Here is a 27576-nt window from a genome sequence, read left to right as displayed (position 1 = left end):
AAGATGTTCAACAACCAGTTGACATCAGTGACGTATTTCTCAGTCTATATCCCAGGACTACAGAAGCATAGTGAATGCAACACAGTAATGGTTATGATGGTCAGTGTTGCACATCACAGCCAGATGGTTTACTTGGCTGGGCCATGGTGCTGGCAGCCATGCAACTGTACGCTTGTTTCCTGCATGGCCAACATGAAAGAACAGCAAAACACTGTGTGTTCACATTAGTGGCAGGGTTATGGATTCAGCTGCACCGACAGAAAAGCCAGTGACAGCAGATCCATTCAGTAGATGGAGGCATACTGGCTGCTGTTGAGTCATCACATTTCCGATAACATTTGTGTCAACATCAGTGTGCATCACGGTTTATGACAATGCTGTATCATTTGGTTTTGTTTGGCAAAAACATGACTCTGAATTGCTGAGTCTGAATTGTGTATCATCTGTATTAGTAATTCCTGTGTAAATGGCAGCTGTGTTTTCATAAAGCAGACACAATACTATAAAGACAAGACATAAAAGCATTCAGGAGGAGAACTACTACATGTCAGAGAAGCTGGAAGACAGAACACATCTACTGTAGGAAGGAGTAGGACTACTTATGTATGTATGAAGTCAGAGAGAAGGGTTCTTGTGAGTGGGTTTAGACTAATAGTCGTGTGGTGTTTACTACTGATTGTTTCTGGGAAAGAGGGAGAGAGTGATCAGAATATTTGTGCGTGGTTCCCAATTGAAATTTCAAATTGACCCTTAATCTGTACTTCCTGTGTCTCTGTAGATCTGAAAGGAACATGAGAGGTCTCAGCATGAGTGTGACCACTCTCCCTCTCCGACCTTTCTGAGAACATGAGGGAACTGTTTCCATTAGGCTAATGTGGGTTTGATCCATGGTGATGTATGTGAAGTGGCAGGGTGTAGGGTGTGGGGTCAATGTGAAGCTGGGTGTCTGTGGACAGGTGATAAGCGGAGGGACAACAGTAGTTATATGTTCAGGGGGAAGAAGGACAGAGGTGTATATGCATACCAACAACCAACAGCACACGGGACCTGTTTGAATTTGCATGCCCTCTCCTTGAAGTAATCACAGATTTATACTGAGATTGCACACATATCTCAAGTGGATTCAAACAGGGCCGGGAACTAATTGCTACATTGTCGGTCTAGTGTTGACACACTGAGGTGTATGGGAGAGATACAGGGTGAGAAGAATATCACGGAGTTTACCTTCTACGTCATTACAGTCATAGTCTTGAGTGAAGCGTGGATGGAGAGACAAAAGCACACACACAAACATATGAAAGCAAAGCCACTGGACCTCTGTGTAAAGCAGAAAACAGCACATTTACAAATGGATGAAATGACAATTCACAATGTCAAGCTCAAACAACACGGAAATGACTTCCAGGTTGAATGATTACATAACCGCTTTGCAGCCAAAAACATAGTGAAGTAATGGTGTGCTTTGTATCTGAGACGTATGACAGCACAGGAATGTCTGCTCTTATATTCTGCAACTAACCCAGCTCTGAAAGTCACGAGAGCCACATATAGCCACACACTTTACAGGAGATCCTACATGTAACTAGTAGTGATGACAGACAGAATGTTAAAAGCAGAGGAGTCCAGAAGTAGTAGTTACAGAGTTAGGTTAATTGAGGTCATAAAACATGTACACGAACCACAGCAGACAACCTACCTTTGACTCTCTCTCCACGGTTGAGTTGGATCTCCCCCTCCCCTTGAGGCGTGTAGGGCTTGACCACAATGAAGGTACGTCCCGGGACAGCACTGTAGAGTTTCCGTTTGGGCCCACGGGGGCCCGTCAGTGCTGGAGGCGTGTGATGAGGGGGGCTTGGGTCTCTCTGCACTGAGCCAGGGCTGTAAACAAACACATATGTTACTGTGGTGATTCCCGGGAGCTGGAAACTGAAGCCTGTGGTCACCGACATGGTTGTCGGCGGGACAGCAACCTGGTGACACCCCCTGGTTGTTACGCTGGCCAGGGAGGGATTCATCAACAAGTCCAAGTGCCTGTCGATCAACAGTCAACAATCAGAGTTCAATGGGAGAGTCATGAGAGGAGAGTGCACTCCTCCCAACCACTCTCTCCTCCTCTTATTCTCTCTCTTCTTTCTTCAATGGCACAGACAATACCCTTCTTGCTCCCTTTTGCCCTCTCCTTCTATCACTCCGCTCTTCCCCGTATCCTAACCGAGGTAGAAGCAAAAATGTTTCACGATAAGAGGGACTGCACTGTTTCCTTCTCTGTGTGGGTCTGTCAGATCCGTCTGAAAGCCCCCATTAGTCAAACACATCCTGAGTTGGGGCTCCAGAAGAAGCCCCCTCCGGAGAGGGAGCGAGATCCCTGTGTGTCCCCAGTTCCAGCTGCTCCAAGCTGGGTTACAGATCCTGCCTCGTCCTTGAGTCCTGGTGCTCCTGCTGTGGAGGAGAGAGGCTGGGTCTGCTCCCCGACTCCCGCTCCTTCTCCTGGGAGTCCCGCCGCGTCTGCCTCTCCTCTCCCCTCCACCCCTCACACGCCTGCTCACTCACACTCACACACACTCTGACAATGCTGCTGCTGCTGCTGCTGCTGCTGCTGCTGCTCTCCGTGGCTCCCCTACCCTTTGACGGCTCGCTCACACACCACAAGCCATCTATGTGCATTCTAGCCGTGCGCACAGGCACATACACATACAGCCCCCTCCACTCCTGCTAACATTGCACCTCCGCTAGCATGGCATACGCCACCACCAGCATGATGCTAACACATCGCTGACACTCATATACACACACTAGTCCCAGAGCACGATTGATCTCCTGCTGCCTGTCTGCCTGCAAGCGTGCATGCGCCATGGCTCCCTGAGGCAGGCTGTGAGAGTATGTATGTGTGTGTGCTTGTGTGCAGTGGGGCGGGGGGCAAAAAGCTCCAGCCCATTTGGTTTAATTGTCGCTCCTCCCTCTTTCCCTTTGCCTTGAATCCCCTCCTTGATTCTCTCATTCTCTCACTTCCCTTTCACCCTCTTATCCCTCTCCTCCCTAACATTTCTTCGCATTGCATCTTCACTCTCTCGTTCTCTCTCTCTCTGGCGGTTAATTCTAATACAGCAGCGACAGAGCTCCGCCTAGTCTTCATTCATCACTACAGTACTTTGTAACCATGGTGTAAGTTACACTCAGCATCATTCTGCCGATTGTGTTGTCAAATATTTCACTCAAACATACTTTGACATACATCAAAAACTCATGCAATACATATATACATACATATTAATAACATATCGAATACAATTTGACACTCTTGTTAATCTAATCTAGAATTTGCAGGAGAGTGAGCTAGTGTATATTACAACATGATTATGAACAGGACTTTGATGTTATTCTTTGCAACGTTTCCTTTAAAGACTAGATATCTCTAAACCCCTTCGCCTCTGTCTATCTATCCACCTTTCTAACTCTTTCAGTCTCGTGCCGTTCCTCCCCTGGTCACTTTATAGCCATCATTCTTTCATTTACCTGATTCTAGCCTCAGGTGCCCTTTAACCTTCTTTCCTCATTTGTTTGTCTAGTGCTTTCATCATATCAAGCCTTGTTCGCTCTTTCTTTCCACAACTTTCTATTGCTTTTCTGGCTCTCCCCATCTCACACAGCCACTCTTTCTCTGACCCCCTCTCCATCGAAACAACGGCTTGCTGACGGCTTTCCAATTACCACAGGGACTGAGGGGACTGGATAGCTGCCGCATGTTAATGTCTGAGCTCCGGCACTGAACATCAGCGGCACACAGTGAAAAGGAGGGAGGGCCAGAGAAGCAGGAGAATGAGACTATGTCAAAGTGACAGAGAGAGACCAAAAATGTGATTCCTTCAATGATATATATTTCAATGACTTTAAATCAGCCTCCTCCTCCACTCAGATACCTCTGCCACACCATACACCTACTGTAAGGTTATGTACACAGCTCGACCTCAGCTGCTCCCTGCAGTTGAGCTGATGCCGGTCGAGTTGACATGTTATACGTTTCAGACAGTAGGGACGGGGTTGAGATGGTTCCTGCTCTTATCTTGTCTTCAATGACCAGTTTGTGTTTCACAGGAGGCCTAAATTGGCAAATGCACGTCAACATTTTTAAACAAACGACATTTGCCATAGATCAGATATCAGAAAATCAAAAACATTCAAATTTATGAAATGTGATATGCTTAAATGTCTTTTATTAATTGTATTACATGTCTACAATCCAGTTCCTGCTCTCTTTGTATTTTCCACGTAAGATTTGCCTATTTCTAATTTGAAAGCAATTTCCGTGGGATGCTCTTTAACTCTTGAGTTACCATTAGAAGAATTAGTATCATAGTTTCCCCACAAGTTGGTAATACCTCAGACTGCACTTCTACGTTATTACATATCTTCTCTGGCTGTAATACAGTTGGAAGGGTCTACCAGAAAGCTTTTTAGTTACTTTGAAATTAGACCAAATGAGAGCAAAGAGAGACTCTTCTTTGTTGTAATCAAGACAAGGAAGCTTTAAAAAACTGTTTAGAATCTCTAATTTATTTATCATCTGAACATAAGAGGGACATGACAAATACTCAGTGTTCTTGCCTTTCTCCAGAGTTGCATCTTTTTATATTTTTGCAAGGGTTTCATTCCTGTTTTCATAGTCCATAGTCATAGTTGTGTTTGATACTGGATATGAAAAATTATTCTATTTATTTCAGCGTGATATCTACTTTTTTCCATAAACAATCAATGAGTTTAACTCATTGATTGTGCATTCGGTGCTACAATTTTAAACATGCCACTAGGTAGATGAATTTTGCATGATGACATGATTTACTGTTTTCATATGGAAACATACGCTGCATATGCAATAGCTTTCTTTCGTGCTTACTTTGCTTTGTTAAATATTTTTGTCCCTTTCCTTCTAATTCACTGTGCCTCATTATAAGTAGCTTCTACAAGATACAGATGTAGGATCCATTGCATGCACACAGACACACACAGTTCTATTGCAGTATATTACAAAAGCATCATGGTTTCCTAGGATACCAGCTCTGCCTCTGACAATGATGGTAACTTTCAATAAAAGAAAATATAGCTAACAAATGCACTGATAAGTAGTCAATAACATTAACTTGGATCTCCATAACAGTCAATTTGTCATATGTCATTTGTCTTAAAATAATGTCACAGATTATTGTCCCAACTGACTATTTTCTCTCGATATTCTCATTTCAATTTAGATGGCTATTGAATGAGGTAGCTGTAATTCAGTTTATACAAATCACAGGGACAACGGCCTAATATTATTTTATTCTTCATGCAAATTAAGGGATATCAACAAAAAAAAGGTGCAAATATAAATGCTTCATCCTAAATAGTTTACAGTATGGGGGTTCCAATCTTTGTGGACAGTGGTATAAATGCTATTAACTGTATCTTTGAAACATGATTTGGGCTTCATCAAAAGTTATTTGTTTTTAATAGCAGCAGTCAGAAAGGGAAAAGCTAATTTAAACAAATTGTTCAGTTTGTGTGGATATATATCTAGAACAAATAATATTGATGGGGTTTTGAATTAGATTTTTGTGCAAGATCAAGAGCAAACGTGCATCCTATTTATTGCATGCCTTTCACCTTTTCATCAGTCTTTTTGAGATTAGATCAACCTTGAGATTAGTCTAGATAAGTGTCCCCTTATCAGAAGTCTCAATATAAAAAAACCTGGGCACGCCAGCTATCAGATGCTTGATTAGGATCAATAAGACCACTAAAGACAGGTTAACATTTAAACAGCTCAATAATGAGTCTGGCTGCCTCAGTTTATAGTCAAAATATGTGAACTGTCTACGTAGCTCTGAAGATGCAACTGCAAATGTCACAAATTGTCATTTACACAGATGCTATCAAAATAAGTAGCTTCAGTGTAGCATTTTCTCACAAGACTGCTTTGTCATCTCAGGTAAATGGATTTTATTTTTATCTGGCTCAAATAGCCCAGCAATCTAAGAGGTGAGATGAGCACATTATAAACAAAGTCATAATCCTCATCACATTTTGCATCGTAACGATCATCTGTCTGTCCTTGCGTTGCTGCACTTGAATGAATATGTGCTGTCCCATTCTTTCTTGCACAATGTGTGTGGGAGTGTTTATGGCTATCAAGGTGGAAGTATTATGAGGGCTCATTGGGCAGGACATATTCAGGTTGTGAACAGCAAATATGTGTGTACATGGACAGTGTATGCTTCAAAGTGACTCAAATAGTGTGATCAATATGTAACCCTAAGGATGAACAAACTGATTAGCCAAAACTGACAACAATTGTATGCTTTGACATCTTTTTCAGTCCAATATTCTCATACACTAAAATATTTGCTCTACACTTTTTTGCATGTGCATTTGTTCTGATTTACTGTATTAGAAAATGTATCCATGTGTATGGTGTAAGGCAGCGGTTCCCAAACTTTTTAGGCCACGCACCCCCTTCTACATCCCGACCGGGTTCACGCACCCCCAATCCCCCACACCTTAAAAAAAAAAACGCAACAGAGCCTATTAATAGCTGCATAAAATCAGACCAATGCGAGAACTGTTTGCTCGCGCGTGGCGTTTGTTACAAGATTTAGTCCGCTGTATAAATTTCAGTTACACAAGGCGTCACTTTTAAAGAGCAATAAGGATGGCGAGGACACACGCACAGGCTCAGAGGCAGATTGCATTTCACATTTATTTACTTAAACACAGTAAGCCACGTAAAGAACAAAGAGTGGCACGTAGGCTCAGAAACAGATATAAATTAAAAAAAAGGAGGCTCCAGGGGTGCGCGCACCACACTTTGGGAATCCCTGGTGTAGACCCAACACATGAATGAGACTGCAATTGTTTGTGGCTGTTTTGTAACTCTTCCAATTTTGATCTAAAAAATGTAAGTCAGAAGCCCTTCTGACTTGCACTGGCATGCTTGGTGTTCAGGTGGCAGCGCAAATAAGAGGGCTTCAGACAGCTGTTAGCCAGAACCTCACTGCACAACACGCACTGTGGCTTCGGGCAATCTGCATTGCCAATCCAAGTGAAGCCCAGACCCAGATAATTGTCATCATATTTCCTCTTTTTTTTTCCCAGTCTGATGCTCACTCTCGTTTTCTCTTTTTTCACCTTGACTCCGTGATGGGTCTCTGTGCTCCCGCTCCGTCTCCTCTTTCTCCGACTCCCGGTCGATTACTTCTCCCGGTCTCTCCCCAACGCACCTCTCCGTTTCTCTCGCCTCCGGTTCCTCACTCTCTCTCTGTCCCTCTCCTCTTTTATTACAGATAGCTTCAGATGTCCCACCTGACAGCTTCCCCGATTTCAGCCAGTTTAACATATTTTCATGGATGTTGCTGAATGAATGAAATGACGTTAGGTGCACAAGCTAGGCTAGCTAGTGTGTACGTAAAAGCATCTATTTATTAAATTGTACGTTTTTAATTTTAAATGTAAATTTTACAAAGGGAATTTTTATAATGAAAAAATCCTACTTATTTTTTTTTAAATATGTTTAATATTAATTATTACACCATTAGACCACCATTACATTTTTCCTCTCGCGCACCCCCTAGAGGCAGCTCGCGCACCCCCACACTTTGAGAATCCCTGGTGTAAGGGAAGTGTTCCCAACTCAGCTTTTGAATGACCAAATTATAGTCTCATGGCTCGGATAGCACTTACACTGCCTATCTTTATGTAGCAACAGATCCACTGTTGAGAAGGCGTTTGGAGAGACTCCGCCTCCAAAAGGCTCTTAGTGCTTAATTAACTTGACAAAGACTTCTGACAAAGTCCCTAAGGGTGAATCTGGGGAACTAAGGCCTTGCTCTGAGCGTTCTAGTGCTTGACTACAACTTGAAGAGAGTCATAAACAATTCACTGCCAATCAAACTGAAGTTTACGAGTGAGAATGAGAAAGAATCTGGGATTGACAGGCGTATCGATGCACTATGTTCTACTGGACTGTCATGGTGAAGAGAGAGCTGAGCCTCAAGGCAAGGCCCGCCGTTTATCTACATTACAACCATCACCGATGGTCATGAGCTCTGGAAACTTTGAGAAAAATGAGATCATGAATACAAGAAGGCAAAATGTGTTTCCTTCACCGGGTCTCTGGGCTCACCCTTAGGGAAAAGGTGAAGGGCTTAGATATGCAGAAGGACCTCAAAGTAAAAACCTCATGCGCACGTCCAACTGAAGGAGACCTCAAGGCAGACACATAACACGCTCGATGGATTACACAGCCAATCTGGCCTGGGAACGCCTCAAAATCCTCTAGGGAGAGTTTGAGGATGTGGCTGGCAAGAGGGACATCAAGACTAACATGTTATCCTGCTGCTACCACAACCTGGACTGCAATGAGTGGCAGAAGATGAGATAAGGAGTTAAGGTACCTAAACTACTGGAAGGTTGCGGTTCTGTGCCTGCATTTACTGGCAGTTGCAATTACTACACAGTAATTGGGGAAGACTACTATTTATATATAATTATTATTTATTCTACTAACTATAATCCATATCAACATTGTTTGATGCATTCACACATGCTTAATTCTTGGATCCAGTTTTATATATTGTGCATGTATCTTATTGTAAATTGCTGTAACACTTATAAGATGCATTGACCTGATTGTATTCCGTTAAATGATTGTGTATGGCCAGGTCAGTGCAGAGAGCATCAGTGTTTGAAACAAAGACGGAGGATAAAATGCAAAATAGATTAATGTTGCCTATCAGCATCACCCTCTAACACAAATTATGATGTACACTACTAAGAGCAATACAACTGCGTCCTCTGTGATATGGATTCTCCACAGGTGAAACAGAAGAAGCTCAACTCTTCATCTCCTCCTCTTCCTATCCTCCTTTCTTCTCTGTGTAGCTCAGCCCTTTGGCTGTGTTAACGCGGCATGTATAATCTACACACCAACAGCCACTTGTGTAACTAATGCAAAGAAAGAGGGAGAGGTGAGGAGAACCGCAACAAACAAAGGATTAAAAGGAGCAAGGGGGCGTGACACCCCATATTGGGTTTATTGCCTCTATTCATCACATGATGGGTCAGGATACAGCACATAAGCAGGTATTGACAGTTTCTTGCTCAAGGGCACCACAACTACCACAACAACCTTACATGACAACATGTATCAAGTCATGCTGTGTGACTGCATCTTCATTTGAAATGAATATTTGGCCCCATGCGTTCAAATCTGTATTCAGATAAGGGCCAGCAAGACCATCCTCCAACTCTGCCATCTTGTCATGTGATCTAGCTGACCTAACTCTATTTGTACTATTGGCTCCATCTTAAATTCCTGCTAAAGCATGGACCAAGCTGTTGAACCCTGGCAACACTGCACAAGAAGGAAGTGATGGGGAGTTCCACAGGAATTTGCTGGAGTCTGCCGTTGGGCGGGCTGCTGACCGGCCAAACTAATTTCACACTCCCCTGGTACCCATAATGCCTCGAGTGAAACCATCGGCATAAACAGAAGGTCAGAGAGAGAAACAGAGACGGGGAGGGAGAAATATTAGAGGGAAAGTAATCAAGGACAACGTCAGTCCCACTTGGGTGCAGGTTCAGGCCATGGAGACCAGCTGCTCATTTTGGGCTTTTTATGCATTCACCTCACGTTAATACTTGGTTTAAGGCAGAGTAATGCAAAAGTATCTCAACTCCCCTGTTTACAGAAGGCCATTTAGACCAGGACACAGCAGACAGCCTAACCATTCTCTCTTTTTTTCCTTTTTGCACACTCTGTCTAGTCAACCTTGTACAAATTGAGCACGACAATGAGCAAGAAATATGTTTCTCTGCCATTAAATGTTAATGCCAATGTAGAGCCAGATATAGAAGAATAAGATGCACTTAGTTTGTGACCATAAATGGGGCATGACATTTGATAGAAACAGAGGAAGGTGGTGAAACACACACAGACACACTTCAGAGCTTTAGTTTATATGGGCTGTGATGTGTGCATGTTACATGATTTAATAAAGGATGTTGACTGCTCTCTGCCGGCAAACCATACAGTAGATTAATGGTACTGTGTGTATGTGTAGTGTTTGTGCATGTGTATAAATGACAGAATGAGAAGAGGGGGGAGAAAGAGAGAGAGAGAGAGAGACAGAGGCAGAGAGAGAGTCTGTGATGGATTGAGTAAAGTGACAGCAGAGAATTAGAGGGAGAGGGGAGTATGGCTGGAGCTGTGTCTGTAATGCAATTCCCCTGCCAGACATCACTCTCACACACATGCACAGACACACAGACACACACACACACACACACACACACACACACACAGTGTGTGGCATCCAGGAATCACACCAGGTGTGTGCTGTATATAGGTGATCTTGCTCTGACATATGATCATAATAAAAAGCTTAACAAACAAAGTGTCAGTAAACCACTTAAATGAGATGTGATCAGAGCCCTAGTTTACTGTTCAGTTGGTCTAATGGTTCGGTGTACAAGGGAGGAGCTGTGTTCCAGCACAACTACATCTGCAGATTTATGTATCTATCGAGTGATAAGCTGTTTTGAACCAAGTAGCTCATCCAATGATATTACTCATAGCTCTAATTTCAGAATGTATCCGCTGTCTCTCCATCTCTCTCACACAAACCGACAACACATTCACAGCTTGGCAGCCTTCAATTGGTCCCCAATGTGATCATTATTAGCCACTTTCCATCTGTCTGTCTCTGAACTGTGCAAGCACCCATGCACATTACCATGTTGAAGTGGCTATACATATATTCTCTCGCATATAAACACAGAGACAAACACACACAAGAATTTGCAGTATGATATTTGCCCTCCGTCCTCCCAGCAGAATATATGCACTATTTCATCCGAGCTTGTTACATAAACAGGGCTGCCAGACACACATCATGCCACTGATCACTGTCCTCATACCCTGATAGGAGCACAGGCCGCACAACTGCTGCACCAAATGAATTATAACAGACCTCATACTGATCAGTGTTTCAATCAGCCACTATATTTCAGAATAAATTCCCAGTTTATGCTCTATACAGATTACTTTTTTGGGTTGGTTGCAAGTACAGTTTTGACAGGAACGACTTTCATATGAGCCTCGGACTGATGTATGAATAAATAAATAAGATGCACCGATTGATGTTATGTCATGTTTATCACCAGTAGCAGATGGAATGTGACGCAGAAGGCTGCCTGGTGACTAACAAGTGATTCAGACACATCACATGGCTTTTTTTAAATGTGGTTTAAATATCAAAGTAGGTGTTCAATCACAAGGTCAATCACAGATGATCTATTTAAAGTAAATAGCTGCCAAGACTGGGAAGTGTGAGACATGAATTAGGAACATAAGAGAGAATTGCTTCTTTATAAAGGTCCTAAAAACATGTTTAGTTGAGAAATCACTAGAAATAACATATGACAGCACTGGGCAGCTCCTTCAACGACAGGCTGCTTCGGCCGCGGTGTGGGAAGGAGAGATACCACAGATCCTTACTTCCGGCTACTGTCAGACTCTAAATCAACAACAATACCAAAAAATACCAAAAACGGCAATCTATCAATTCATTAATTTATGTGCAATATGAACGTGTACCACTGTGCAATATCAATATTCTGTGCCATATCAACATTTGCTTAGTTAGTAAGTTATTGTTAGTTTTACGGGTACCTTATTCTTATTATCTTTACTGTATAACTCATTTTTTGTTTTACTATCTTCCTTGCTACTGTACTACTAAACATTTTCCTGCTGCGGGACCAATAAAAGATTATTTTATCTAATCTCATGTTAACTTATCTTATGAGTTTGAGCTGAGGTCAAACAAAATCGTACAGACCTGAGTCTTCCACGATGGCCGTGTCCGTGGGGGTAGCCATGGCTGTGGGACCTTCTGGGAACTGGCCTGTCCTCTTCATGCATGTGATGTAGCGAAGGCGAGCGGGAATGGGAGGATCTGGAGCTGCCCGTACTCTGGAGACTGCTGTCAGGGATATCTCCATGACGGCTCTGACACAGAGCAGAAGAAGAGGCGAGTATCATATGCAGCATGTGTACAACATGTGTACAACATGGTTACATTTCTCCTTCCGTTTTTCTGACTACTCTGAGTTTGAACATGTTAAAATGTACACACACACACACACACACACACACACACACACACACATATATGTATATATAAACAATTCAAACACACCTGCAGAGCCTCACTGGCTCCATCTTACCTCTCCAAGGCTGCTGTGCTGCTGTCCAAAAGCTGGCAGACTGCGCAGTGAAGGGACAGGGGAGTGACCCTGACGGCCACGAATTTCTCTAGGGGCCTGACCGCGGATGTGATCGTGGTCTCCGTTCAGGTTGTTGTCACTCGCAGAGCGGAGCAAGGAGCGTGGCGAGGGCAGGGGGCCAGGCGTCACACGTCGACGGGTGGTGTAGATGGGGGTCTCCCTGAAAGGCACTGAGAGGTGAAAGAGACAAACTCAGCGAAGATTTAGAGAGAGAAGGTTATTGTATCATGGTAGTTCCTAGTAAATTGTATACATTATATTACATATAATTATAATATTGTAATATTTATTTCTGAAAAATGTGTAAACCAAATACAGATACAGGAAAGCAGTAGTTTGAAAATGGCATCAATGGATTTTTCAAGTAGCTGGGAATTAAGCATTCTCTTTATGAACATATTAATTTGCAAAAATAATAAACAATGTATGTTTAAGTTCACAATTACATTACCGGCACACTGGCTTGGTAAAGTGGATCGAAAGTGTAATGATGAAGGGGAAAAATATTATTCAAATTGAAAGAAGCATGTATTACATACATACATATGATTTCCATTTAAAATGATTTGTTAAAAGGGATAACATATTTGAATAACACATTTCAGTGGCAAAATAAGGGTTTTATATTCTATCTACACTAGATGGCAGAGTTTTCCTGAATGTACACATCACAGAAAAAATGCTCAACTCAGCAGGGATCATATAAATATAAATCCCTGAAACCTTCTCCACATCCCTTACATTCCATTCCTTAATTAATTAATACCCACATCTCTGTATATAACCTGTAATCACTTTTTGAGCCTCTACGCTATCTGCAATCTGACGTCTTCCTAACACATGTTCAAACCTATAAAAGACTGAGGCAGCCTGGCGATATACTACCACTGCTGTCAACTCACCAACATCCGATACTTTGTGGACCTTTATGATTTCAGCCAGATCAAAGTTTCCTGCTATAATAGCCACCTAGAGGTGGGGATAGAGAGGAGTAAAGGGAAGGGAAAGGGGAAAACACATGACGGAAAGTGAATAACGGATAGGTTTAATTCAATTAAAAAAATAAAAATCAAACAATTCACTTTAGATCCCTCTCCTAATAAATGTTTTACACAGTCCTTTGTTGTGTTAGATGTGTCACATCTGTATGTGTGGCAATGTTGTGGGCACTGTGTGGAACAGCCTGCCTTATGTACAAACAAATTAACTTTGATCTTCACAGGAAGTGTCAGTGTCAATTTCACATGGACTTCATCAACCAGAAAGGCTGGAAATCAGAAACAGACCGCAATGGTAAGCCAGCAGTGGGTGGTTGTCGTTACGCTGTTTAAGTTTTAAATAGCAATTAACGATTCAATGTAGCAGCAAGATGTAAGGTATGATAATATACACACAGTAACATGCAGAGGTTATTGGATACCACACATACCTGAAAGGCGGTTTGGCTGTTGTAGTTCTTTATCTCTTTATTGGCTCCCCGGAACAGGATAACTCGTGCACAGCTATCCTGAATGACAGCAGAGCGATGTATGTGGACTTTAGTGCCATCGTATTTGATGAACAAACACATTTATTTTTTAAATGACCTTATTTGAGTTATAGAAGTTGAATCATGTGTACGTTACGATAATAAATAGGCTGTGCAGTGAGATTGTTGATGTCAAAGGTAGCCACTGATCAAATGTATGCAAGATGTTTGCAAGGGTGCAACTGGGCCCCAACTACAAGCGCACCCAGTTTTTGGCAAACATACAGAATAATTCAAGCATTCATAGCAAATACAGGAATGCTCCAGCTGAAAATAAAGCCCTGAACACATCATTTTAAACTACCACTGTTCAAATTCTCAGAGGACTTTGAAGCTACACGGTGCTGATGCAACTACGACTTTGTCCATTGGCAACAAAGGATTTCAGTTTCCACATCGGCAAAACAAACAAAACACAATTTTTGTATCCTGTCCAGTAGAAACAACTGATTCATAGTAATGTCCTCACTAATGACAAATGCAAACAAAAGCTACCTGATAGCTAAAATCTCCCTGTTGTAGAAAATTACCTGTCAGAATGAGTTAGTGCATTTGTGAAGTCATTGCTAGAAGAACATTATCCCTGAATTGTGCAATTGCAAATCTACTTTTAGACATTATTGCCATTCAAACTGATACAAACAAAAGCTTTAAAGCATTAGTGAAAACAATGCATTATCACTATGTAATAACACTCTGCCAACATTTCACTCAAAGCACAGCGACTCTGAAGCTAATAAAATCCTCCACTAGTTTGTATTAATTTGCATCTTTTAGTGACAAGAGACACAAAAAGAGAAGGAAATAGAAAAAGAGACCGAAAGAGACACAACCATACCATGTACAAATCATTTAAGATTGTTATATAAGGCATTCAATGTAGAGTCTGATGGCAAAGTAATGGCTAAAATGTAAACTAAAAGATACAGGCGGTTATGAAAACATAGGCTGCGATTACAACAAGCACAACACAGACATCCTCAGTAGTTCACAACCACACACGTATCGCTCTCGTGGGCCATACTATTACCATATATTGCTGTGTGTAAAAGGAGCACAGGCCCCTCTGGCAGCAACAAGCTCAATTGTCGATTGATAGACATGGTTGTGTGTCCTTGTGCTGACTGAATGAGGGTCGATATGTAATTTAACGCTGATAGCAGCATTAGCGGGACTAGCCTGGCTCTACAATCAGTGCACTGACTCTGGTGACCCCTGTCACTACTGAGTCACACATTAAGGAACATGCATTGCACAAATTCAACATGTGGCTCCGTTAATAACATCCATGTGACTTAGGTCATCAAACTGTGTGCATCTGATGAACCGCTCTTGTATTATACCAGATATACTACAATTATGAGGTCAACACTGATGCAATGTGGCACCCTCTTCTGGTAAGACACATATATGGTAGCTATGAGTGCGGAGCCTGAACTGAGCAAGGTGTATAGTCCATATATAAATGGTGGAAATGGGGGTATTTGTAAATGGAGCAGGTGTTACGAATAAGGCATGATTACTCTTGCTGCTAATAGCCCACACAACTGCTATGGGTCTAAAACATCTAAAAAAAACAATTTAAATAATCACTTAAGACAGTTAGCTTAGCTATCTGCTAATTACCCATACATTATGCAGTTGCACGCACACACACACACACGCACACACACACGCACACGCACACACACACACACACACACACACACACACACACACACACACCACAGTCTAACCTGCTATGTTAGCACACAGTAATGACAAAATAAGTCTAGCCTAATGCAAAGAATACAATTTAATACATATGTGTGGACATATGTAAAATACATTTCTTATGAGCTTATATTTAGGGTGTACAAGGACAGACAAACAAAACGAAAACAAAAAGGTTGCATGTATTTTAATGGGATATGACAACCTGCTGTTGATGTCAGGAGAAAGAGCAGAACCCGCAGGTTGGACTCAACTCACAGGCAGTTCCTTGCTTTGTTTTCATGTATACCAGAGATAAGAGAGCTACATTAAACACATCACATTGGGGACGTGTAATACCACAGTGAATCAGATGATAGATATCCGTCCTCCAAAAACAGCAAAAAGCTGTCTCTTTAGCTGTTAGCCAAGTAGTGTTGAGACTGATTTTAGTTTTGTTGTGCGGCTCAGATTCAGTCTTCTGCGACTGTGTTGAGATCAGCATTTCTTTGAGCTCCGTTGACAGAGTCGAAACTTTCCATCACTTGCTCCGACGTTCACTATTTTTCAGACTACTGAGCTTCTGAAAAACTTCCAGCTGGAAAGTGTGTTGTGTTATTATGACAAGCAACCGTGAGTCGGTAGCATGTCAAGTAGCTGTGGCATAACAGTAGCCTGTGCGTATTAGTTTTTAATAGTCATTTTGATATTTGTTGCTTTCTTCTATACTGTTTTGATACATTTTCAAACGTAACATACAATTATGTTAATTTAATAGTTTCTTTAATCCGTTGAAACGCATAATATAAACTAAAAGGGCACATGGAGAGCGCAGACCTCTGCCAAGGCAAAGCCTCTTCAAAATGTACCCATTCTACACAAATCCACCAAGTTTCATGAAAATAGGGCCAATGTCTTTTTCATATTTCTGCTGTCAAACATAAACCAAGCTGAAAACATAACTTCCATGGCGTAGGGATCAACAATGTTTCTGCACCCACTTTAGGAACCACTGATCTAAGGGCTCCACACAAAGCCCATCTGGCACACCTGAATCTCTCCCTGTACGTGCAGGTTACAAGGTACCAGGCCTGTTTTATTGTTTTTGTGCCTGGTGTTGCTGTCAACACTGTGTCACATTCTTAAATAATCGAATGAATGAAGCTTAACAGCTGGATTCTTGAATGTGTGTCATATGGAGACATTTTACACTGTTACACAAATGCATTGCAGACACACACACACACACACACACACACACACACACACACACACACACACACACACACACACACACGCCAATTACAGTGCGGGCCATCTGTCTTGCTCTTCTCTCCGAAGATTCCTATAGGAATTCATTAAGAAAACCTTCTCAGTAGTCCTCACCATGGTTTGCTAGTTGTGATTACATTTTCTACACATGAATACACAGTGAGCTAAGTCAAGTACTTTACAGTAATGACGTGGGTCAGTCATGTGTAAAGAGTGTGACAGATGGTACCTCTCGCAGCCATGTTTATACAGTTGAGGATTCTTCTCTCATTAGATTTGAAGCAGATTTGGCATTCTCCAGTGAAAGTCGAGTTTGTTCTTACATTTGACTGTGACTATTATCTAAAGCATGTAAGATGCACAATTTCGGGCTGAAATCTTCCTCATTATTGTGTACAACAACAGCATAGTACTGCTACCTCGATACAGCTTATTAAAGCGATGCTGAAGGGTTTAAACAGAGGGGGTTTGAGGGGTTTAAACAGTTCTGAGGGGTCTGAGGGGTTTAAACAGTTCTGTATGTGTCTTGCACGACCTCTCTTTAATTTCACTCATCAGTGTTGTCCCCAGTTGCCATTATAGTACCTAATGTGTATCCAACCGGCTCCCATGGATCTGTGTGCCAGGTAAAAGACCCCTGCCATGCCTTCATTCACTGCTGCTGATCACATGTGCCAAGCTAAAAGGCCAGTCAGTATATGTTAATAGCCAGCCAGACCCCCGCAACGGGAGCATTGATCAAGCGTGCGCTGTTGCTGTCGATTATGTTATATTGCCATTCATCCACTCTCTCTCGCCTTCATCTGAACCTCTATCTGACACTATCTTTTCTCTCTCCATATAGATATATTGAGCTTCACCACTGGACTACTAGGTTCCCGGTCAATTCTACCAGCCCGTTAGCTTCTGTAATGGTACATAATCATCCGAGCCTGTTTGGAGCCAGTTTGAATCATGCTCAGAGACATCGTTTCTGTGATCAATCAGCTCAACATGACGTCCGACCTTCACTGGCAAGATAACAGCCATCATTAGGGGCGGAAGCACACAAGAGCTGGGACCATATCCATAACTAGACTGTAAACTTACAAGACGTTGTACAAGTAACTGTGAATTAAACTAGTTATCCATTCTCTCTTTTATTATATCCACTCGTGCTCCACTACTTACTAATACTTTACTCACGGGAATGTGTTACACACAGCTTGTGTTAAGTTTTGATGCTGTGCTTCCAAAACCTATGGTGAAATGGACGCACGGACGAGCACACACACACACACACACACACACACACACACACACACACACACACACACACACACACACACACACACGTTAATGAAGTCTTAGTAAAGTGCTCATTTAATGTTCATGAACTGAGCACTACTCTCGTTTTCCAATGAAGGAGCAGAAAAAATAACTCTTCCAGAACGCCCCGTTACATGTTTCTCTTTTAGCAGCTATGAACCAACCAGGACAACGCAACACATGGGCCCACTGTACTTAACAACACTAATCATTTTCCCAGGAGTACGCTGGTTTCCACTGCTCCTATCTCCCAGTGTCCTCGGGTAACTCTACTGATAGACAGAACACGGTCATTCATATTTTAAAATTAAAAATGTTTTCATTCCTGCTATCACAGACCGTAAAATACATTATTACTTTATAAGCTGCAACAACTATTGCATTTTTCCAGTATATCACATACTGTGGAGTGCAATACAAATGCCACCACCCCAACCATCATCTCAGGCAGTGCACAATTCCTCACTTGGGAGACTGCAAAGGTTGGCAGGTATGCTAAAACAATTTCTCTCAGAGGTATCATTCTGAGGCTGATATTTTTTGGAAATTATAGAAAATGACTAAAAGAATAAGGCTGAAAATGTTATTTTATGTCCAACAAATCCTATGACAAGACCAAAATGAATTTAGCCTGCAAAAAAGAGAGTACTGCCTGTTTAGACAAAGCCTGATATGGCATAATCCTGTGCTATAGACATTTATTATTGTCTTAAAACTATCAAAAACACATTACTGTTGCACTGGGTGATATTCATTACCATGAACATGGGCGCTGTAGTTTATTATGCATCAGTGCCAAATAACACCTTTCGGCATGAATACTCAACACAGCACCAATTGATTTTTAAAGCGTAATATTTTTTCTTTTTTTTTTATTTATTCCTAAAAACGAAAAAACTAAAATAATTTCAGCCTTATCCTATTAAAATATATACCAATGTCCTCAGTGTCTACCAATAAATGAAAGCTTGATGTAGTCACTGTAGTAGAAAGAATCAAAGTGAATCATTAATCCTTATGAGGACAGCTTAATAATAACTGTACAGCTGCACACAGTCCCAGTCTCTAAGTCATCAGGGGCATTTCAAATACAGAGCATAAAAAAATTATAAACTACAACAAAATACTGTTTGCTGCTTTCATCCAAATTGCAGCAGACAGAGTGCATTAATGTATAATGAAAATCCACATGATAGGAATATCTCTGATCTTTTCCCATTTTGGTGCCACACTCCCACTTGGACCACTTCTCTTCAATCTCTTCAACCTTTAACCATTATCATAACAGGCAACACATACAGTCTAAATAATGGGAAAGGATATCTCTGCTTCAGACTTCCACTCAAGTACACATAAGTGTGCATGCACAAACGTACATAGTAATGCTTACACTTCAGCGTCTTTAGAACAATAATAACAATATTTGGTGTTCACTGCAAGCGTTTTTGAGTCGCTCGTCAAACAAGGGATATGCAGGGCAAATACAGTATGGCCATTGTATGGTTAAGTTTAGCCACAACGACACTACTAACACTCTATGAATCAAAGAAATGGAGGACTACCAAGATCACATTGACGACACTACAAACATTCATCAACAGCTGCCTGAGGTGGATCCATATACCATCAGCACCAATGGCAACAATGCCAGCATCACCAGGCAGGCCCTTAGATGGAACCCCCAAGGCACAAGAAAGAGAGGGGGCCGCGAGACTGAAATCAAGCAGAGCGGGCTGACATGGAAACAACAAGAAAGGAAAGCCCAGGACAGGAGACTCTTGACCTGGAGGTCAAAAGCCTTTGATCCATGGAAAGGAGCGATAAGCACAAGTCAGAAGGCAACTAGGCCCTCTTGGGTAAGTTAAGGGAAAGAGTGTGGTCATGGTTTATTACTCTATTTAAGAAATCCAACAGACTTTCAGGAGGGATTTGATGAACGCGTCAAACAGCCATTTTGACCTGTAATGTAAGCATGCCACTGTCTCTTGCATTGGCAGGGAACATTTGCATTGCATGTAATGTATGTATTGCACATCGGTCCAATATGAATGTAATCCCACAGAAAACATTTCTCAAGTACACAAGCATATTTCTGTTAAAACTGGTACCTGGTTGTAGAGAGCACACACATGCAGTGCAGTGTTTCCAGATGCATTCTGGGCGCTCATGTCGGCTCCGTAAAACAGCAGGTGTTCCAGGTGCTGCACATGGCCATAGCGGCATGCCTGAAAGCACATAGTCACACATTTACTCCATTTACAAAACAAATCCTAGTTTACAAATCCTAGTGTACCTAGTCAAAAGGGAGAAACCATACATTGTCTCTGGGAAAATATACATGAGCAGTATGGCACATGTAGTCATATTTGTTGTTTCGAAGTGTGACAAAGGCCCTGAACTGGAATTTAACCAGGAATGTATAATGTAGGCAAATTAGTCCACATTGTGTTTTTGTGAGCTGATCAGTCACAATGGAGAAAATATGAAAACTGGTTCTACATAAACAATTGAAACATTGGCTGGAATATGTTAAAATATAAAAGGTAGCCCAAATACATGTTTCTACAGATATGCTACACAAAATGTGAAACAACTAAAACACGTATGCCTCAGAAATGTTAAAACTATTGAATATTTTCTTTTGTTTTCCCTTGGGCTAATTCTCCTCACACATGCCTTTCACAGTCTCTAAAAGCAAGAGAGAAACTTGTTTGTATCACCTGAGGCAAAATCTGTGAGTTAAAATTATTCTGACAATAGTTATGCCTTTTTTCTGCTTCTTTGTTTCACATAACTCGGAGCAATACACTTTTCATCTAATCTCTATCTATCTCCTCTCTCTTCTTTCCTTTCTACTCCAGGGTTTTGTCCTGTGTCATTGAAAAAAGCACACCAACTCTTCCCAGCAATTGTTCTCTCCCTCCTGTGTTCTGTCTCGCTAAGAGTGTGTGACAGCAGTGAGACAGCACACAAATGATGCTGGGATTGTTGTTGGTTATCAGACCTTCAGCAGTGTATCCTATTGTACACGATATATACCTCTAGAATACTAATGCTGGAAAGGACATAAAAAGAACAAAAGAAGGAGTAGAAAGAGAGGGGAGAAAATGTGTATGGCTGAGGGGTTTTATTGCACAGTATTTTGTATTTATATTTAAACATACAGGGCAGACATAGTCACAGTCAGGCTCAGGTCTGCCCTAGCCCAGCCCCTAGATATGCTGCTATAGGCCTAGACTGCTGGGGGACATCTTTGGAAACACTGAGCTCCTCTCTCCTCTTCTCTCTCTCCTTTTGTATGAATTAATGTCCCATTAATGCACATTACCATCTCTACTTTTTGCCCTGAGTCTTTGTGCTTTCTCGCCTCACAGGTTTACATGGATCGTGGTTATCTGGACTGTGGTCCTGCCCGACAGCTACTGCTGCTATCATTATTACTAATATTATTTGCCATTGCCATTACTGTTTTATTATCATTATTATTCTACTATATCCACTGTTGTTGTTATTTTTGGTAGTTGTAACTGTTTCATCATGCCTACTAATTATATGAATAATTTCTGGCATATGCATTGAATGTGTTGTAACTCTGTTATGTTGTTCATTCTGTACACATGACATCTGTTGCACTTCTGTCCATCCGGAAAGAGGGATGCTCCTCTGTTGCTCTCCTGAATGTGTCTTCCCTTTTTCTTAAAGGGTTTTATTAAAGGTTTTTTCCTGTTCCGATGAAAGGAACAGGAAAAGCCCTCTGTGGAAAGCCCTCTGAGGCAAATTTGTAATTTGTGATTTTGAGCTATACAAAATAAATGTAATTGAATTTATAAACACAACAAACTTGATCTGATACAGCATTGAAATATCATATATCCTTCCATTTAAAACCCTTACTGTATTCCACGGTCGTATCTGAACACTTGCTTTAAAAAAGCAGAATGGAGCACAGAAATGCATTAGAAGCCCATAGACGAGACATAACTGGGCGTCATGCAAGAACATTTTCGTACTTTCTTTACTGAAATTCTCTGCTCCAAGTAGGTTTCACAAAACTTAAGTGAACACACTTTTTCGTAAATTGCTCGTTTCAGACTGATGAATGTCACCTGTTCATGAGGATGTGCACATTCAGGTCATTTTATCATTAGCATAATCAACACCCCTACAATCCTCATTCAAGGCCACCTCTGCTTGTGTGCAAGTTTGATTCACAAAAGATGTCACAAAGGACAAAAGGATAATTCTCATACCAGAATAGTCAGAAATTGGTCGACAAACCCACAACAAATTTAGCAGTGTCAGTAGTGGTATAAGAGGTCTGGACCCCTTGGGAATTTCATTTATACCTCAGAAATTCCTTTAAATTTGTATGACAAATAGTTCTTACTTACTACTACACCAATGTGCTTGTTCAACACACAACATTAACCAATAACTGGTGTGATTTTGTGTTATCCTACATCACTGATTCACTGGTTCAGATTTTAAATGTAGCTCCTCCCCCACACCTCACAGAGGATGTCGTCATTTCCATAGTAACAGTTATTTGATTCTTTGGTGGGGGTTGGAGAATATACAAGTAAGCAAAAATTGGTGCAGGAAACAGGGACATATTGACTGATATGCTGCCTCTTTTTGCAATTATACTTGCGTAGTTACGTTTCTATATTATCCTCAAATATATTTACCTCAAATTAGTCATATGTATTTATTTATATTGTAAAACATAGTGTGGTGTTATACTGCGATTAAACTATTGATGATACTTTTTTCCGAAAGAAGACTAAGAAGGAAGGTTTAAAAACAATATAGCCTACCACATTTGAGTGTTTATTTACAATTTATACTAGCTTGATTCCCAGACTCTCATTCAAGTAAAATGTTGTCATTCAACATCTTATGTGCACTTATTGATATTCAGCGTGAGCAACAGAGGTGATGAGTCCCACAGCGTTCTGCTTGGTTCCATTAAAAGAGCAAGAACCTTCAGTGTCTTTCTGTCACTACACAGATAGACACTAAAAAGAACTGACGCCAACAAAAACAGCATGTAGACACTAGCCTCTGTTACGTTTACAGAGCAGGGCATGCCTCGAGGCGGCATGAGTGTAAAAAGGAAACATATTCTGCCGCGTTTGCTCTTCATAGGTCAAGGACCTATTTCTACGCTTAACATAGATGGACACCACTATTTGCACTGCCAGGGGCACTGGTTTAGATACAGCTGCAGCAACAGTAGAACGAGTAACTGTGTCCTAGTAACTCCTCATTTCTGGAGGTCTCTACTCTACTATAGCATACACTAACATATATGCATAGTTCATGACATATTAGTAGTCTGCAGTATTTGTGCTGGTGCGCTGCATATTTCTGAGTAAATGAGCATTCAATATGCGTGGGTGTGTGTATAGTACATGTATACTATGTGTTGGTGGTCTCACTAACATTTCCATGAATCAGTAATGGTTTTGTAAATTTAGCATATATTTGAGCATTCAACCCACATACATTTACAGAAAAACAATAATGGTTTTCAAATGTTTGGATTTATTTTCTCTGCCTGGAAATGCAGTTGAATGTCCAAATTGATTGAAAAGACTGCCAAGGTGGTAAATGTCCAATCGTTTATACTGTAAAAAAAAAAATGACTTCCTTCCCACCAGCACATGACCCCCCCCACGCCCCCCCCCCCCCCCCCCCCCCCCCCCCCCGACCCTCGAGGAATTCACCATTATCAAACACAAAAATCAATTCAATGAAACTCTGAGAACCAGACAAGACCTCTTACGCTGCACCTACATTTGTTTTCTGCACACAACCCATCACTGTGTGTGTGTGTGTGTGTGTGTGTGTGTGTGTATGTGTGTGTCTTACCTGGTGTATCTCCTGCCAGCCATTCTCATCCACACAGCCAACCTGTGCATGATCATGCAGCAGCAGCTCACAGCAGTAGGGGTCTCCTCCTACCATCGAGCTGTGGTAGAGAGGAGTCAACCCCCTACTGTCTTTATAGTCAGGCGATGCACTCAAGTCCAACAGCGTCTAGTGGGACAATAATGCTTTAATTACTTTGTACAGTCCCAAGTCACAATGTGAAGGTTGAGAAGACAAGTGCATAGGTCTGTATTATATTTATGTTTTTAACACGAGGTAAATGCAATCTCAAGAACAAATCTCAGCAAAGTAATCATTCACTCAGTGATTAGAAGCATCCTGTGGGTCATGTATACAATAATTATAAATAAACTTTTTATATATTTTATTTGGAGAAATAAGCATGACCTTTTAAAGACATACAGTATTATACCAACAGCAGCAACATATTATGTATATTACATTGCCCAGTGACATTGCATATTTGGATAATGACAATGACAGAGCGGAAATAACCAATTCCATTTTCAACAGTTCTGGCTCAACAGTAAATCAATTATATGACTCAGGTAAATCCTTTCATTTAGATTACAAGCCTCCTCAAACCAGACACATACAAGGCCATGCAATGAATATGCCAGCACATTCAGAGAGGGCATGTTAATCCTCACATATGTAGTAATTGCTCAAGCACCCTCTGTACTCAATTGCTCAAGCACCCTCTGCCAGAGATTGCCTACCTGCAAACTTTCCCTTTCCAGAGGGAAAGTTTGCAAGCAAGCAATTGGTGTAGCAAAAGAAAAAGAGATGAGTCAGCTTTCTGCGACAATTGTGTGTGTGTTACACTCACTATAAGTGCTGTATGGTTCTTGCTGCGCACAGCCTTGTGTAGGGCAGTAATGCCATCTTTTGTTCTGAAGTCCAGATGCGCCCCTCCACTCTTCAGCACCTTGATGAGATCTGCACATCCCTCCAGCTGTGCTGCCAGCGTTAGAGGACATTCTGTAAAACCCAAGGATGAGCAAGCAAACAATATCAAAAATCGTATTTCCAGTGACATTATTGTGCATTCTTTTGATTATATGAACATTTAACAATGTTCATATAAACCCCCCCAAACAGAGAAAATCTCTTTTATAACTGGACAAACATTTGCATAAACACAAGGAGATTAGCAAAGAAAGGAATCCAGAGAGAGAGAGAGAGAGGGAGAGAGAGGGAGATAAAGAGAAAGCACAAGAGAAAAGACAAATACTATTATTTATTATTATTTAACTAAAGTAGAGAAGGGGGAGGGGTGGTAGTTCTTTGTATAGACTTCCTCACCTCCTGTGTCTGGATCATGGAAGTTGGGGTCCAGGCCTTTTTCCAGAAACCTTGAGACCTTTTCAATGTTCCTCTGCTGCACATACTCCATAAACTTCTTCAGGTTTGCCTAATGGAGGGAGACAAGGGAGCGGGGAGGGGGTAGGGGCGAAGTGGAGGAAAAGACAGCTGTGATTGGGTGATGTCAGACTCATGTGGAAGGGGATGTTTAATAATGCAGTTCAGAGATGAAAGCCAAAGTCGCTGCTCTCGCCTTCTGTGTTTGAAGGTTTCATTTCTGTTCCGTCATGCCAAGCAAATGAGCCATGTGCAGTAGATGCATAAGCTATAATAGGATAGACCAAAAAAGACAAGGAACGGGCTGTAAAGTAATGGTGAAATGAAGACCCTTCCTTTGGATATTAGTGCCAAGAAAATTAGATTCTAAGGATTCTAAAGATTCACACGTCGCATTTTGAGCTCAAATGTAATGGTTATAAGACTGTACAGTGCCCAAGAGCAACGCTATTGCATCACTGAGTCTAACATTGATGTTTAAAACAAGCAAAGACACATGTACAAACCCACAGGCAAATCCTGCACACCGAAATCCTAATACACTAATACTGTACACACAAACACTTCATTTCCTCCGTGACTTCTGATTAAAAATATGTATCACCTCTGCTGATGGGTGTAAGCCTGTAGAGTATAGAGTGAAAAATGAAGCTATGAGCAAGGTACCAGCACTAACATTTCACTGTAGATTAGTATAGCCTGAAGAACAATCTATCTTGAATATCTGAGACATAATATTATAATGCAGAAAGTATCTAATGACTATGTGCTATACTTAAAAAAAAGACTTAAAGTAAAATAGCCATTTTTAAAAATAGTCTACTAAACTAAAGTTTAATACTGAACATATACAATATCAATGAAGACATAATATAAATCTTAAGGATGTAATTATATAGTCAATATCTGCAGTATACCAAATTTTCAGAAAACTTAAATTACTATTGAATTCTCTGCTTCTCAGTCTCAGTCATTATATAACATCCACATGTGCAAAACCCTTCAGAAAGACACAGCCATGCACGCACGCACGCATGCACGCACACACACACACGCACACACACACACACACACACACACACACACACACACACACACACACACACACACACACACACACACATAATACATTTTACACAACTGAATTACTGAGCACAAGGCATGTAATATGACAAACATAAACACATACAAATGCGTACAAATGCATGCACTCAATCACATGCAAGAATGTGAACAGAACTCTACAGCCTTTGACACTCACCATGCGTGGCATCATATACTGCATATCCCTCGTTCTTTAAAAGTCACACCCTGCACCTTCCAAATGTCACACCACACACTCCCTTTCCCTTCACAACAAGTCATCTGTAGCCCGCTTGCCTCTACAAGCTTGCCTTATGCTCATGCACACCGCACTGACATGCTGCGTGGAGCTGCCGACTGCTACTCTCACCATCTGCAAGTCAAACTGAGTGAGAGAAATTCACTTTGGCTTTTTCTTTTTTTTATGCTCTGTGAGGCAGTTGTTATGGTGATACTAGGATACAAAGACAGCTCTGGCTGCCAATGTACACATGAGTGGGAAGAGCATTGAGGTTGTGTGTGCGTGCGTGTGTATGTGTGTGCGTGTGTTTCCTGCACAATGCCTCGGATACTGCCTTGAAGAGGCTCGGTGATGATTTGCTAGTGATCAGCTGGAATAGATGTTGAATAGCGGGCTGATAATAGGCATTTTTTATAATTTATCTGCTTTAGTGAGGGTCTCAATAAGCTCTTCATATTGTCTCGGTTTCCCTATCTTTCTCTCTGTAACACACATATAAATGTACACACGTTGAAAGACTTTCCAAGTTACCATGACATACTGACAAATCAGAGAGATACACAAATAAACAAAAGGATGACGGTGCAACAAAGCCTTGTGCAGACAGGTGGAGTGACAAGATACAATTAGCTTGTGGTTTGCAAGACCAATAAGTTGCCATGAAACTGAACATGTTGTCAATAATATGTACTAAACACGTAATCAAAAGAGAATGCATACACATCTTAATATAATCTTATAAATACATATAATACTTACAAATATGAAATTAACTACATTTACTTGAACTCCATTCCTATCAATCTAAGTTTAAAAAATACATTGATAAGACACATTTACAGTTTATATTTCAAGCTCAAAAATATTTCCAAAATTG

The 27576-nt window shown here is 41.2% G+C and overlaps 1 protein-coding gene across 1 annotated transcript in view; it reads right to left on the bottom strand.

Annotated features, from left to right (window-relative positions):
- Nucleotides 1-27576, bottom strand: part of shank3a (SH3 and multiple ankyrin repeat domains 3a) — a gene marked incomplete at both ends in the record, with an annotated part of 144547 nt that overhangs the window by 55007 nt on the left and 61964 nt on the right. Inside the window, 10 exons of the mRNA XM_079223862.1 lie at nucleotides 1225-1248; nucleotides 1697-1878; nucleotides 11871-12040; nucleotides 12259-12488; nucleotides 13221-13287; nucleotides 13748-13825; nucleotides 20227-20343; nucleotides 23993-24160; nucleotides 24843-24994; nucleotides 25319-25427. Coding sequence (XP_079079988.1) covers nucleotides 1225-1248; nucleotides 1697-1878; nucleotides 11871-12040; nucleotides 12259-12488; nucleotides 13221-13287; nucleotides 13748-13825; nucleotides 20227-20343; nucleotides 23993-24160; nucleotides 24843-24994; nucleotides 25319-25427 — 1297 coding nt within the window. The remainder of the gene's footprint in view (nucleotides 1-1224; nucleotides 1249-1696; nucleotides 1879-11870; nucleotides 12041-12258; nucleotides 12489-13220; nucleotides 13288-13747; nucleotides 13826-20226; nucleotides 20344-23992; nucleotides 24161-24842; nucleotides 24995-25318; nucleotides 25428-27576) is intronic.

The sequence above is a fragment of the Taurulus bubalis genome, assembly GCF_910589615.1.
Source record: "Taurulus bubalis genome assembly, chromosome: 9".
NCBI classification, from domain to species: Eukaryota; Metazoa; Chordata; class Actinopteri; order Perciformes; family Cottidae; genus Taurulus; species Taurulus bubalis.
This window is presented reverse-complemented; position numbering and strand designations above follow the sequence as displayed.